Source organism: Dipodomys spectabilis, unplaced genomic scaffold (genome assembly GCF_019054845.1).
Source record: "Dipodomys spectabilis isolate Male_0828 unplaced genomic scaffold, ASM1905484v1 ptg000329l, whole genome shotgun sequence".
Lineage (NCBI taxonomy): Eukaryota > Metazoa > Chordata > Mammalia > Rodentia > Heteromyidae > Dipodomys > Dipodomys spectabilis.
In genome coordinates this window covers 518,202-533,094 of record NW_024871006.1, presented here as the reverse complement: position 1 = coordinate 533,094, position 14,893 = coordinate 518,202, and the positions used below count along the sequence as shown (strand labels likewise).

At 35.2% G+C, this 14,893-nt stretch overlaps 1 protein-coding gene across 2 annotated transcripts in view; it reads right to left on the bottom strand.

Annotated features, from left to right (window-relative positions):
* Abca5 (ATP binding cassette subfamily A member 5) overlaps window positions 1–14,893 on the bottom strand; it is a 75,476-nt gene that overhangs the window by 26,587 nt on the left and 33,996 nt on the right. For both annotated transcript variants that reach the window (XM_042702709.1, XM_042702708.1), the window contains exons 12-19: window positions 13,016–13,126; window positions 11,407–11,582; window positions 10,739–10,858; window positions 8,865–9,003; window positions 6,638–6,728; window positions 6,313–6,452; window positions 3,701–3,820; window positions 1,143–1,344 (exon numbers count right to left, since the gene is read on the bottom strand). In XM_042702709.1, coding sequence (XP_042558643.1) covers window positions 1,143–1,344; window positions 3,701–3,820; window positions 6,313–6,452; window positions 6,638–6,728; window positions 8,865–9,003; window positions 10,739–10,858; window positions 11,407–11,582; window positions 13,016–13,126 — 1,099 coding nt within the window. The remainder of the gene's footprint in view (window positions 1–1,142; window positions 1,345–3,700; window positions 3,821–6,312; window positions 6,453–6,637; window positions 6,729–8,864; window positions 9,004–10,738; window positions 10,859–11,406; window positions 11,583–13,015; window positions 13,127–14,893) is intronic.

Below are 14,893 nucleotides of genomic sequence, written 5' to 3'. Positions count from 1 at the left end.
CTCTTCTGCTAGGCAAGAAGACAGTTTTCACATTCTGACTCTAAACTCAGACTTGCAGCTTCTAAACTCATAGTTAAAAAGAAAAGAAAACATATACTAGTTAGAAACAGTCAGATAAGTTGATGTTAAGCAAAATGAACCCCAAGATAAGGACTCAAATATTTTTTCTTTCTTGATTGTTTCTAACATAGTTATAAGATGATTTCTTTGTTGCTATGTATGTCCCTGGCCCATGATATAACCCATTTTCACTGAATTTGATGTTGGTATAATTTGTGGAGGGGAAGGGAAAAAACAAAATGTTTAAATAGGGATACAGGTGGACCCATTGCAACAATGAGAGGTACAAGATGTTATGTCGAAAAACGAACTTTACAACTTTGGCGTGGGGGAGAGGGGCTTGCTGAGCAGGGGACTGGGTGGGGGGGAGATGGGAAGGGATGAAAAGGGGAAACAAAGGAGGAGGCAACAATGCTTGATAAGAAATGTACTCATTACCTTGCCCATGTAATTGTAACCCCTCTGTACAGTATTTTCACAATAAAAAAAAGAAATCTCTGTTGTTTAAGCTACCTAGTCTGTGTCAAATTGCTATACCAGTCTGTGTTGTTTTCCAGAGAGTAGTTTATCAGAATGGTATTCAAATAAATAAACTGAACAAACACTTTTCTTTCAGTAACACTGACGGAAATAACTGATTTACTTTTGATGCTACATGAACTGAGTCAAAAAAAGCAAATAGAGTCAATCTAATTCAAGTATATAGCAATACTCATTCTTGATTATTTTTTTCCTACGACCATTTTGTGTTTATTATTGTAAGTATATAGTAAATGAAAGTAAGAATATTATTTCCAATAAATCAATTAGAACCCTAAGAAGATAGGGTGATGACAGAAGTTAAACTCAGAGAATATCCATTTTAATGCCAGATCAATTAGTTATATAGTCTTCTTTTATATTTTAATATCTTCATTTGATACATAGAGATAAAACCTTTACTGCTACTTACAAAAGGCTGTTCTAAAAATTAACTAATGTATACAAAAATTAATGAGTTCAATCCCCACAAAGAATAAAAGAGGGGAGAATGAAAGGGAGGAGGTCAATTTCTTAGGCAGAAGAATGATAATTATACTTACACTGATCTCACTGATTTACTTTCACGTTTCAAGTTAAGGAAATGAAACTTTGCTATTGTAGACACCTGCTGTTTCCAAAGACTCATGGTATTCACTAGAGAAGCTTTGGTTTCAGAAAGAATAAGTAAGCTCTGTTCCACTTCATCAAAAGATTTTGAATCCATTTCTTCCTCTGGTGGCTGCTGTGTAAATACACTGTAATCTATTTGCCAAAACAAAACAAGAAGGATACTGTGGTAAATTCCTTAACAAAGACAACAACCTTTTAAAACATGTCAATTTTAAAGAAACACATGTGGCAGTGATGTTGAACAAACAGAATGCATATATAAGTTTGTACTATCTATTAAAGCTGAACATATGCATAATTAATGATACAGGAAACCTATCTCAACAGGGCTCACCAAAACACATGTACAATAATGATCACAGTAGAGCTCTATTCAAACTTTTCACTAACTAGAAAGAATCATCTGTCAACAGGTGAATAATAGTTATAAAATATGCCTGTAATCAATGATATGAAGCAAAAAAATGACTGTTTAGCTACACATAATGAACAAATGACGGTTTAGCTACACATAACGATAGGGTCTAAGTATCACACACAATGGTGAGTCAAAGAAGCCAGAAGCAAAGAAAACTGTATGATTTCACCATCAAAAAAAAAAAAAGACTGGATACAAACTCACAATAAAGATTTTGTTTTTCCTACAACTGTATATTATGGGTTTTGGGGGTTTGTTTTTGTTGTTGTTGTTGTTGTTTTGTTGGTCATGGGGCCTGACCTCTGGGCCTGGGCGCTATCCCTCAGCTCTTCAACTCAAGGCTAGCACTCTACCACTTGAGCCACAGTGCCACTTCCGGCTTTTTCTGCTTATGTGGTGCTGAGGAATCGAACCCAGGGCCTCATGGATGCAAGGCAGGCACTGTACCACTGAGCCACCTTCCCAGCCCTAGATATTAGTTTTTATGTGAACTTTTCCTTTCTGATTACAAGTAAATATCAAGTTCTCAACAAACACTTGGGATCTTGCTTTTCTCCTTAACCATCCTTTCCTGCTTTACAGGATTTGTCAAGTTTACCACTATTTTTGACACTTCCAAATTCATGTCTTACAATGTTTCAAAAGCTTGATGTTCTGCCTTCATTTTTCACCAACAAAGAACTAAGAACTTTCCACATCCTCTCCTAAAACATTCATTCTCTTTTGTACCTCCATTCTTTCTTTCATGAATAAAGAAAAAATAATCATTATTCCTTCTCAGCCTGTTTGGATTCCTTTTCCACAACTCACCATCAAGTTCTGCCCCTTGACTCTTATTCATATTCTCTCCTTAAATGACTTTACCCAGTTCTACAGCACATGACTATGTAACTTCAACCCCAACATCTTCACTTAGTTCCAGATACATCTCAAATAATACAACCAAAATTCCTGTCTGCTTCCTCATGGTCACAAACCTATTTTCCTATTCTCTGGAAATGGTAACCCCATTCTCAGGTTTCAAACAAAAAGCTTAGGACTAATTCCTGACTTCTTTCTTTCCTGAAGCCCAAAAAATTGTCAGCTAGTCAGCATCACTACAGCTTATTAGCTTATTAGATTTTATTAAATTCCCAGATTTCATTACCATCCCAGTTTAAGACTAAAATGAATAATTTCCTAACTGTACTTTCTGCATCTGCTTTTCTTTAAAAATACTCTCAACATTATTGAAACTGGAAAGAAAAAAAATTATGTTCCTCTTTTCCATTAAAACTTTCTGATAGCTTAATATGACAGTATGAGAACAAATTAAACTCTTCCAAATATTCAAAGACAAACAGGATCAAGCATTTTACAGACCCTCTGCTAAGCTGGTACACTAGACTGGAAGTACTCTACCACTGAGCCCTGCCACTGAGCAACACCTACTTGTTTTACACACCCTTTGACTGGACTGTTTGTTACCTCTCATGACTCCAGCATCAGAGGCCTTTTTTTTTTTCTGTCCCTTAAAGATATCAAACTATTTTCTCAATTAGCATTATCTGTAGTAGCAGTTTTTTCCTGGAAAGTTTAGTCCTAAAATCTTGGCATGTCTGAACTTTTCTTACAGCAAATTTCTTCCCAAAAAATTCTGACAGGGCTGGGAAGGTGGCTCGGTGGTAGAGCGCTTGCCTTGCTTGCCTGAGACCCTGGGTTCAATTCCTCAGCACCACATAAGCAAAAAGAAAAAAGCCGGAAGTGGTGCTGTGGCTCAAGTGGTAGAGCGCTAGCCTTGAGCTGAATTGCTGAGGGACAGCGCCCAGGCCCAGAGTTCAGGCCTCACAACCGGACCCAAAAAAAAAAAAAAAATTCTTCTGATAATACAATCTATAGTCACTTCATTCCAAGAACATTTATTATTTCCTTCACTACCCCAAGAGTAAACACCTCATTTACTTACTTACCTGTTTATTTCTGCCCTTCATTCCATGGAATCATTTAAAGTTCACATGATTATAAAATTACAGGACTTGTTAACCACCTGTCTATTCATTGCGTAAAATGTTTTGTTATTTCTCACTTTACCTGCTTGGTCAATCTCCGCTTCAACTTCTAGTTTTAAGAATACATCTTCTAAAGTCGTCATGGAAACACCGTAAGAAATAACACCCAAATTTGAATGAATGTCTAGAGCAGAAAATAAACCTAGTAGGACCAAAAAAGATAAAGCAAACTATGATAAATTAGTCTAAAATATTTAAAAGCAGGATCTAAGTACAGTGATTCTCAAACATCTGTCTCAAGACATTTAACATTCTTATAAATTGCTAAAGACCCAAAGGAAATTTTGTCTATGTAGATATATTCATCACTTATTTATCACATTATCAATTAAAACTAAGAGCTACTTCACTGTGCTTGAAATTAAAATTGAGGGTGTTACTGGAACAGAATTATATTAGAAAACATAAAACACCAAATTATTCTTTTTTTTTGTCAAATTATTCTTTTTAAAATAACAAAAATAACCCTATTACATTAACATTTTATTTTTAAGAAACACTATTTTCCAGGACAAAAAAATTTAGTGATGACGTGTGTGTGTGTATGTGTGTGTGTGTGTGCGCGTGTGCACGTCTGTGCGTGTGTGCATGTGCACTCCTGCACTGGTCTTGGGGCTTGAGCTTGAACTCAGAGCCTGGGCGCTGTCCCTGAGCTCTTTTACTCAAGACTAGTTTTCTGCCATTTGAGCTACAGCTCTGTTTCTGGCTTTCTTTGGTGGAGTCTCAAGGACTTTCTTGCCCGGACTGGCTTTGAACCACAATACTCAGGTCTTAGCCTCCAGAGTAGTTAGGATTATAGGCATGAACCACCAGCACCCAGCTAGGAAGATTTTTTTTTTTTTTTGCCAGTCCTGGGACTTGAACTCAGGACCTGCACAATGTCCCTGAGTTTCTTTTGCTCAAGGCTAGCACACTACCACTTGAGCCACAGCACCACTTCTGGCTTTTTCTCTTTAAGTGGTACTGAGAAATAGAATGAACCCAGGGCCTCATGCATACACGAAGCATGTTACCTACTGAGCCAACTTCCCAGCCAGACAGAAGTCTTAACCTCATGAATTCCTTCAAGAAACCTTAAGGTAATTGCCCTGGAGAACTTAAACACCTTTGAAATACAGTGAAACGGTGTGACAATTTGTCAAATCAAGAAAGGAGATAACAAGGGCTGGGAAGGTGGCTCAGTGGTAGAGCGCTTGCCTTGCATGCATGAGGCCCTGGGTTTGATTCCTCAGCACCACATAAGCAGAAAAAGCCGGAAGTAGCACTGTGTCTCAAATGATAGAGTGCTAGCCTTGAGCTGAAGAGCTGAGGGACAGTGCCCAGGCCCAGAATTCAGGCCCCACAACCAACCTAAAAAAAACAAAATGAAACAAAACAAAAAACAAGGAAAGGAGATAACAAGGTAAAGAACATGACTTCTTCATTTCCCACTTATTACTTCTGTGAGTTCCTTAAATCTATCTATACTCCATTTCCTTGTTTAGAAATAAAAGCAGTAATAGTATTTATCTGATGTACATTTTTAAATATTGTGAAGAGTAAATTAAAGAATCATGAAAAGCACAGGACAGAATCTGGCACAAAATAAACACCACACATAAGTTTTGGAACAGTAAGAGAAGGAAGAGTGTAAGAGGACAGAACAATAAGCAAGCTGCATAAAACTAATACATGTATATCAATATGGTTTATCAGTAATTTCTTTAAAAGAAAAAAAAAAAAGAATCAGGGAAGAGGTGTTGTGGCTCAAGTGGTAGAGTGCTTGCCTTGAGCTGAAGAGCTCAGGGACAGTGCCCAAGCCCAGCGTTCAAGCCCCACAACTGACCAAAAAAAAAAAACAACAACAGTTAAATTGCTATAGAAAATATGTTTCTACTTATAAGATAAAAGCTATCAGAATTCTTTATAACATACCTGTACTAATAATACCCTTAGCCTATTAGATGACTCTTTAAACACAGAGACTGAATGTAAGTTCCTCATCATTATAAACTTGAAAAATAGGGCTGGGAAGGTGGCTCAGTGGTAGAGCGCTTGCCTTGCATGCATGAGGCCCTGGGTTCGATTCCTCAGCACCACATAAGCAAAAAGAAAAAAACCCAGAAGTGGTGCTGTGGCTCAAGTGGTAGAGCGCTAGCCTTGAGTTGAAGAGCTGAGGGACAGCACCCAGGCCCAGAGTTCAGGCCCCATAACCAGACCCAAAATAAATAAATAAATAAATAAACTTGAAAAGTAATCTTAAAATTATTAACAATTCTTCAACAAATATAACTTATAATCTAGAAAGCATGAGAACAAACAAAAACAAGTATAATACATGCCTTTTTGTATATATAATATAAACTTGGTACAATTTCTTCTTTCTATACAACAAAGCAAAGGTGATTTTAAGTATTAAATCAAAATTTTAAGATTATTAGTCTCATGGATACTGTTTTTAAAAAATAAACCTACAGTAACTGAGTTACCTATAGTAACTCAGGTTTTCAAAAACAAAATAAAGTAGCAGAAATAGAACATTAACCCTAACCTCCTGAGAACTCTGAAATATTACATATACAAATATAAAAAAGAGAAATTAAAACCTATTTGCAATGAAAAATTCTTATTTAACCAAAAAGTTAAAAATAATACCTGAAAATTTGTCCATGTCTTTGAAAGGCAAGCTATATACAAGCTGTTGGTCATTCTGCTGTAATAAAGTAGCTCCAGGTATGTGTTGTCTGACCAATGAAGAAAGAGATTCAGTGGCACAGTATCTGTCTATGTACATGCTAGGGAAAACCAGAAATCATACTTTAATGGTAATTCAACAAATAACCAAAAGTAAACTGTATGTTTTAAATTAAATTTAGCATCATAAAAATGGTCATGATACACAGTATGGCAAATCCTAAAGATATTAAAAGCAGATCAAGGATAAATATGAAGAATCAAGTCAATAAGGAATGAATGATACCTGAGGCGATAGCCGATCCCCCATTTACTTTTGAGGAAAATTGAAGAGCCAACACATTTCAACATGCCTTGTGATATGACAGCTTTCCTATCTGTAAATAGATTTAAATTCCAATGTCTTAGTACCAGCATTAATATTGAGCATTTATGTTATGGATTATCACAATAATCCCATGTGTTATCTTCCTAATCACAACAACCCTCTGTACTAGATGATCATCACCTGAGAAGACTGAAGTAATAAGAATATAGACTGATTACAGTTTCACACAGCTACTGTGAAACAAGCCAGTAACTGTGCCCAGGCAGGTTTACTCTTCAGGCAGTTTTCTTTAATACTACTCCAAATAGTTCAGATGTGTCTTAAAACCATTGCTAATGCAGCAGCTTCCACCGATTTCCGTTTTTTTTTTTTTTTTTTTGGGGTCCGGTCGTGAGGCCTGACTTCTGGGCCTGGGCGCTGTCCCTCAGCTCTTCAGCTCAAAGCTAGTGCTCTACCACTTGGGCCACAGCGCCACTTCCGGCTTTTTTCTTTTTGCTTATGTGGTGCTGAGGAATCGAACCCAGGGCCTCAGACATGCAAGGCAAGCGCTCTACCACTGAGCCACCTTCCCAGCCCTCCACTGATTTCCTTTACAACCAAATGTACCAAAAAAAAAAAATCAGACCAAACAATAAATATTAGTTCATTGGTAGCCTTTTAACAAAGAGACTACTAATGAGATAAATGATTTATCCAGTTTATTGTACTAAAAGCTTGAAAAGAATCTCCAGAATTTCAAATTCCTGAATTTATCATAGGTATTAAATATCATGTGTTAACATAAATCTGAATTCTTTGTATGTGTGTATGTGTACAAAATTGTGCAAAAGCCCTACTAACACAGCAAGCCTTAAAATGCTACCTTTATAATGGCTTATTTACGTGAATGGCCTTTGGCCTGTATTTGGGCTGTATTTAGAAACATCTTTGTGAGGAGGGATCCCAATATTCTCAAAACAAACTGTACAACAAACTGCCTAAACTGTACAAACAATGTGGGTCATATTGAACACCTGCTTTTCTTCCAAAAGGCTGAAATTTTGGCTCAAGCTAGTCAGAGAAGACCCATATGATCAGCACCCAGTAAGAATTCAGGACACTGAATCTCCCTAGAAGACAGTGTTTCACATAGGGGAGATGCTATCCAAAAAGAAATAAACTCTTCATCTGACATGTACATAATTGTAAGCCCTCTGCACTTCACCTTTATAATAACAAAAGTGAACAAATGCAGCAGTGGTACTCATAGATACTATGTTGAAAATGAACTATATAAAATGTGGGTAAAGATGAGAAGGAAAAATGGGAGAAAGCAAGGGAAGGGGTAACACTATCAAAAAGAAATGTACTCTTTATCTTACTTATAAAACTATAACCCTTTTGTACATCAGCTCTATAAAAATAATTTAAAAATTAAATTTAAAATTTTAATTAACAGCATGACATCCTGTGTGACATCATTGGGAGTGGGTTCTAGGTAGACTGCTCCTGCTTTCCTCCAGACTTTGCCCAATACAACTTATGCCTTGCTAATTTTGCTTTCTATCCTTTTGCTGAATCAGATTCATGAACAATGAACATGACTGCTGTGAGTTCTTCTAGGAAACCACTGAACCTCGGGGTGGTCTGGGAAACATCCAACACAAAAATATAGAAGTTTCAATGTTTTCAAAGCATTCTGCACAGACAGGTGCTAGTAGCTCATACTTACAACCCTAGTTTCTAGTCTAGAGGTATGGCTCCAAGTGGTACAGCACCAGCCAAGAAACTTGACTAAGTATAAAACCTTGAATTCAAACTTTAATACCAGGACTGGGAATGTGGCTTAGTAGGAGAGTGCTTGCCTTGAATGCATGAAGCCCTGGATTCCATTCATCAGTACCACATACACAGAAAAAGCCAGAAGTGGTGCTGTGACTCAACTGGTAGAGTGCTAGCCTTGAGCAAAAGAAACTCAGGGAGAGTGCCCAGGCCCTGAGTGCAAGCCCTAGAACTGGCAAAAAAAAAAAAACACACACACAAAAATCTTCAATATCAGTGAAGGAAAAAACAAAACAACAACAATAAAAACTATTAGATATCGGTTTTTCTAGTCACTCCTTAGGATTTAGCTGTTAAAAAAAAAAAACAAAACCTATGTCCCTCCTGGGTCCATGGCCTTATCTTTAAAATGAAGCATTCTCACCCGCAAGAATGTCAGCTTCATCCATGAAGTGAGTGCTAAGCACAGTCACTCGGCTGGCTTTTCTGTACTTTAAAAGATTCCAAACAATATGGCGAGAACAGGGGTCCATTCCAGCTGTTGGCTCATCTAGCAGCAATATCTGTGAGAAAAGATTGATGTATTATTTAAATTTTATGTGGACTCTGTAAAGCTTCTCCATTTAAAATTATAATTTTCTTTTTTCTTTTTAATTATTTTTTTTTCTTTTTGGTCAATTGTGGGGCTTGAACTCAAGGCATGGGTGCTGTCCCTGAGTTTTGTTATGGGTTTTTGTTTTTTGTTTTGCTCAAGGCTAGTGCTCAACTACTAGAGCCACAGATCCACTTCTGGTGTTTTGGTGGTTAATTGGAGATAAGAGTCTCAAACTTTTCTGCCCAAGTGGGCTTCAAATCACAATCCTCAGACTTCAGCTTCCTGAGTAGTTAGGATTACACATGTGAACCAGCAGTGCCTAATCATTTTTTATTATATTTAAGTAGTTGTACAAAGGAGTTTCAATTCAAATCTTAATCAATGTCACCCCTTCATCATTCTCCCATCTTTCCCAACACAAATATTTTTAATTGGAGCTATATTCAATCCTATTTTAAAATAAATTTCAAAAATCATAAATATTTTCCTTGGCATAATTTTTAAAAAGTAATGTCTGAAATATGGAAGATCAATAAACTGAAAAGCAAAATATTAAATATATTGTTGTTCTTAGTTAAAACTTAAAAACCTAACAATTGCTTTTTATAAAATGATCTACATTACTATTAGGGTAACAATTTCTTCCAATACTATTTTTAAATTTTGTAAAAGTGGTATTGGAGTTTGAACTCAGATCAACAATCTTCCTACCCATGTTTCAGGTGTGTAACAATCGTTTTTTACAGAATAATCTGCGTTAGTCTTAGGATAACAATTTCTTTCAATACTATTTTTAAATTCTGTAAAAGTGGTATTGGAGTTTGAACTCAGGCCACGATCTTCCTACCTATACTTCCCAAGTAGCTGGAGTTACACCCATACCCACGATACCCATCTTGTTGGTTGAGATCAAGTCTTATTGACTTTTTGCCCACGATTCCCTCAAATTGCAATCCTCCTAATTTTAGCTTCCCAGGTAGCTGAGATTATAATGTGTACCATCCAAAAGAAATATTGATGGGAGCTAGAAGGAAGATGAATTCAGTCAACTCAAGTTACAGTAGAAAGTATTACAGCAGGATAGAAAACATCAATGAGGATCCTAACTGCAGACATATAAATTAGGTATTCTAGCATTCTGCAATGAAGAAGATCAGCTGCATATGTTTCTATGGGCTGGCAAACAGAACAAAGCAAACACATGCAAAAATAAAGCAGCAAGGCAGTGACAAACTGAACTATGACAAATACATAAAAAAAACTATAGAAAATAATAGACAAGGGTTATAACACCATTCAAATATGTCATTTTTGCCATTTTTTCTTCTTTTTTTTTTTTCTTTTTTGAAGATCTCACTGTGAAGTCCATGCTGGTCTTGAACTTGTGGACTTAAGAATCTACTTGCCTCAGCCTGGAACTGCAGTCATATGTCACAGTACACAGTCAGATTTAACTAGAACTGCAGTCATATGTCATAAGCACCCAGCCAGATTTTTTTGAAAGAAATGAAACACTGCAGATTGTAACTGAATTCCATTGTCTCCATTTCCTAGCATCACAATATTAATATTTCGGATATACCCATAATACAGATTATCTTGTGTATATTTAAACATTACAACATGTATTATGTATTTTTTCACAACTGGATTTTATATTCAATTAAAAATGATCTTACCCATGAAAATACTGTTTTATTTACCTTTGGATTCCCAAGAACAGCAATTCCTAAAGACAGTTTTCTTTTTTGACCACCACTTAATTTTTTAGCTTGGTTATCTTTGATGGCCTGCATGTCTAAATCTAATAAAACCTTTTGTACCTGTCAAAATAAAAACATTATTTTTAATATCACATCAATTACCAATATTCAGCTAAATATTTTAAGTTCTGAATTATTACTTATTATAACTTAGTGCTTTAACTATTTTTAATATTAACTTTTAAAAATCTTTAATTTCATATGGAACTTAATGTTTAAAAATATTCATATACAATTCTGAAAGATGACAAGTACCAAGATTCTTGAAAGCAAGTCTGTTTTATTTTTGTGTCTTTCTGAGAAGTGGAGAAGGAAACAGATAGAATAAGCAAGCAGGTGTATTGGGGGTGGGGGGAGTGAGAGGAAAGTGAGGAAGGGGAAACGGAGCAGAGAGAGAGGGAAGAGGGGAGAAGCAAGTATCTTCCAGATGAAACAAGGAGTATTTATGTATGCTAAAATATTTATTCTGAATTCTAAGTCTTTGTAATAATTTTCTGTTAATGGCTCAGAACAGGTTTTATATATAGATTTTCAAGCATATTTTATTGTGCAAGTAATTACCAAAGCTTATAGAACATATAGTGACAGTTTCTATATTAGTAACATACTTCTTGTATTATATTGTTAGCTGGTATTCCTTTGATTGAAGCCAAGATTGATAAATTTTCTTCTACTGTCAAAACATCAAAATGTATATCTAATTGTGGACAAATGCCAATCATTTTTCTTGCTTCAAACATCTCATCTATTTCTGAGACTCTGTATCCATATATAGATGCAAACCCTAAAAGCAAAATATTTAAAGTAAAAGTAATTTTAAAACGCATATGATTTAATACATCATAATAACTTAATGATGTGGTTGCAATAGATACATAAAGTAGGAATACAAATTTGGAAGACAGAATAGCCCTCACTTCCATATTATTGTGATATGCTTCCACTTAAGATTTCAATCTCATTTTCCTTCACTGTAAACTGTATTACATAGTGGAGAGATTAAGGAGCTACAGACTTAACACTAAATATAAACAACATTCAATACATTACGTACACTTACATTCCAGTAATGATTTTCCTTTACTTCTGGATATGATGCAAAAATATAGATATAATAGAACTACAAGTTTTATCCTAGTTAGCTATGTGAACAAATCATCTCTGAAATCCACCTTTTCCTTATATAAACTGAATATATTATTTCATTATGTTTACATATTTTTATTATATATTATTTTATTATATTTAATATATTCCACTGAAGAATTGTTAAACTAATGAAATAATGTGTGAAGAACTTTAACATCAGATACACTTAAGGGAAGATGTTATCACTAATATCAAAGAATGGCAACAAGTAGGGAGAAAGAACAAATTCTAACTTTAAAAATTAATCCAAGCTGGGCACCAGTGGCTCACGCCTATAATCCTAGCTATTTAGGAGGCTGAGATCTGATGATCATGGTTCAGAGCCAGCCCTGACAAGAAAGTCCTTGAGACTCTTATCTCCAATTAACCACCAGAAAACCAGAAGTGGAGCTGTGGCATAAGTGGTAGAGTGCTCGTCTTGAGCTGAAGAGCACAAGGACAGTGGCCAGGCCCAGAGTTCCAGACCCATGACTGACCAAAAAAAAGAAAAAAAAGTTAATCCACGTTTAAAGCGTTAAAATGCAGATTCAATACAGCTTGATTCTTTCATAAGGTAAAACATTTTCTTTCCACACTATTCAGGTAATATAGAAACATAGGCATCCGTACTGAATTTTCACTGATCAAAATTATACCATTGAGGTACTGGTCTTCAACTCTTATTTTAGGAGATGGTGCTGATATTTTGCATTCTTTCCTCTTGAACTAGGATTGTATACTTAGAAATCTGAATTTATTTTCTCAATGTGAAATAATCTATGCTCTAATTTAATTTCCTATTAGTTACTGATTTATCCTTCCTTAAAATAAAGAATAAAACCAAATTAGATTATTTTTACATTACTAAACATGGTGGGCTCATTTTTATTTCCTATGAGAAACAACCAAATATGTACAGTTAAAAAAAAAAGTAAATACCTTTGCAGAACCAAAGATTGATCCCAACTCATAAGCAAAGTCACTCAGAATACATTTAAAATGGAAAATACTTGCCATACATTATGATATTTTGGTTAATAATAATAATACAATAATGTAAGACTCTTTTTTAAGTTAGAGAAGTCTCACCATCAGAAGGCGGGCATAGTCCACAAAGAATATTCATCAATGTACTCTTTCCTGTTCCACTATGGCCAAGTAATGCAGTGATCTGACCTTCATAGATGTCAAATGACAAATCTAGTTCAGGAAAAAAGAAGACTCAAGTGTGATTTTTATTCTATTCAGCTGTACAAGGTAATTCATAATACTGAAACAACCTTTAAGTAAGACAATAAATTTCAAGAAAGGTGTTAATGTATTTTAGAGGTTAAATCACTTCTTTGTTATAGACAATGGAATGGAGATTAACAATAAAAAATAAATTTTCATAGATTACTTTCATACATTAACATACAGTGTACACATAAAGTATGTGATGGTCTCAAGAATAAAGAAGAAACAGACATTGGGAGGGAGAAAGGGTACTGTAATATAAAATGAGGAGAAAGCCTTAGATGGTCAATCAGTAATCCAAGTCAAAAGAAAAGGAAATGGCAAAGAGAAATAGGATGCAGGAAGATACTGAAGACCTTGAATTATTACCTCACGAGAGGTAATAATAATTAATAATAATAATAATGACACACTAATACACTGTGCCCACACACATATAGTTCAGTGAAGTATCCTCTTGAGGTTTAATTGCTTTACAGAACAAAGTATATGAATAAGCTGAAATAAATTCTATAACCCAAGAAAAAATAAGATTCATTTTCTGACACCTCTGTATAAGAGGAAAAATAATAAATGAATATTTATTGTCCACATTCTTGATATTCATATTGTCATTCTCATTCAAGAATGAGATGGAATCTCAATAAAGTTTCAATTTCTTTTATGGCCAAAGATGGTGAGCATTCTTCATGTATTTGTTAGCCATTTGTACTTGTAAAAAGTATGTTTAGCTCCTTTTATATTCTAGTAATTAGACTCTTGTCAGAAGTATAGTTAGCAAAGATCTTCTACCATTTCACTGTGCATAAGCTATTTATTTAACTTGATGAAATTCCACTTTTCCATTTACTTTCTTATCTGCTGAGCCTCTGGAATTCCAGTCAGAAGTTACTGAATATGTCAATAAGTTCCAGTATTTTCTCTACTCTTTCCTACAGTAGTTTCAAGGTTTTAAGTCTTACATTGAGATCCTTGATCTAAATACTTTAAACTATTATTAGGACACCTTAACACACAATAGAAGATCCAATTTCAGTCTTTCGCACATATATGTTGTTTCCCTACCAAGGTACTTTGAATAGGCCATCTTTTTTCCAACATATATAGTTAGCATCTTTGGCTTCATTTCTGTGTCTTCTAATCTGCTCCACTGGTTTTCAGGTTGTTTTTGTGCCACCATCAAGCTGTTTTTGTTACGATGGCTCTGTAGTAAAACTTAAAGTCTGGAATTGTGATCCTTCCAACATTTTTTTTTCCCTCAGAATTGCTTTGGCTATTCAAGACCTTTTGGATTGATTTTTCTATCTATGAAGAATGATGGGATTTTGATAGCTTTTGTTGTAGAAACTGTACATTGCCTTTTGCAAAACAGCCTTTTTGTGTTGAGCGCCCATCCTGAGGCTTGAGTTTTGCTCAAGACTAGCACTCTACAACTTGAGCCACACACAGCTCCACTTCTAGCTTTTAGGGTTTAATTGGAGATAACAATCTTACAGACTTTTTTGCCTAGACTGACTTTAAGCCAAAATCCTCAGATCTCAGCCTCTCAAGTAGCTAGGATTATAGGCGTGAGCCACTAGCACCAGTCAATACAGTTATTTTTACAATATTAATTCTACAATCCATGAACACCGAACTTTTTCCTTCTCTTGCTGTCCTCTTCAATGTTTCTTCAAAGATTTCACTGTATAGGTCCTTTACATGTTGGAGCAGATTTATTCCTTAGCATTT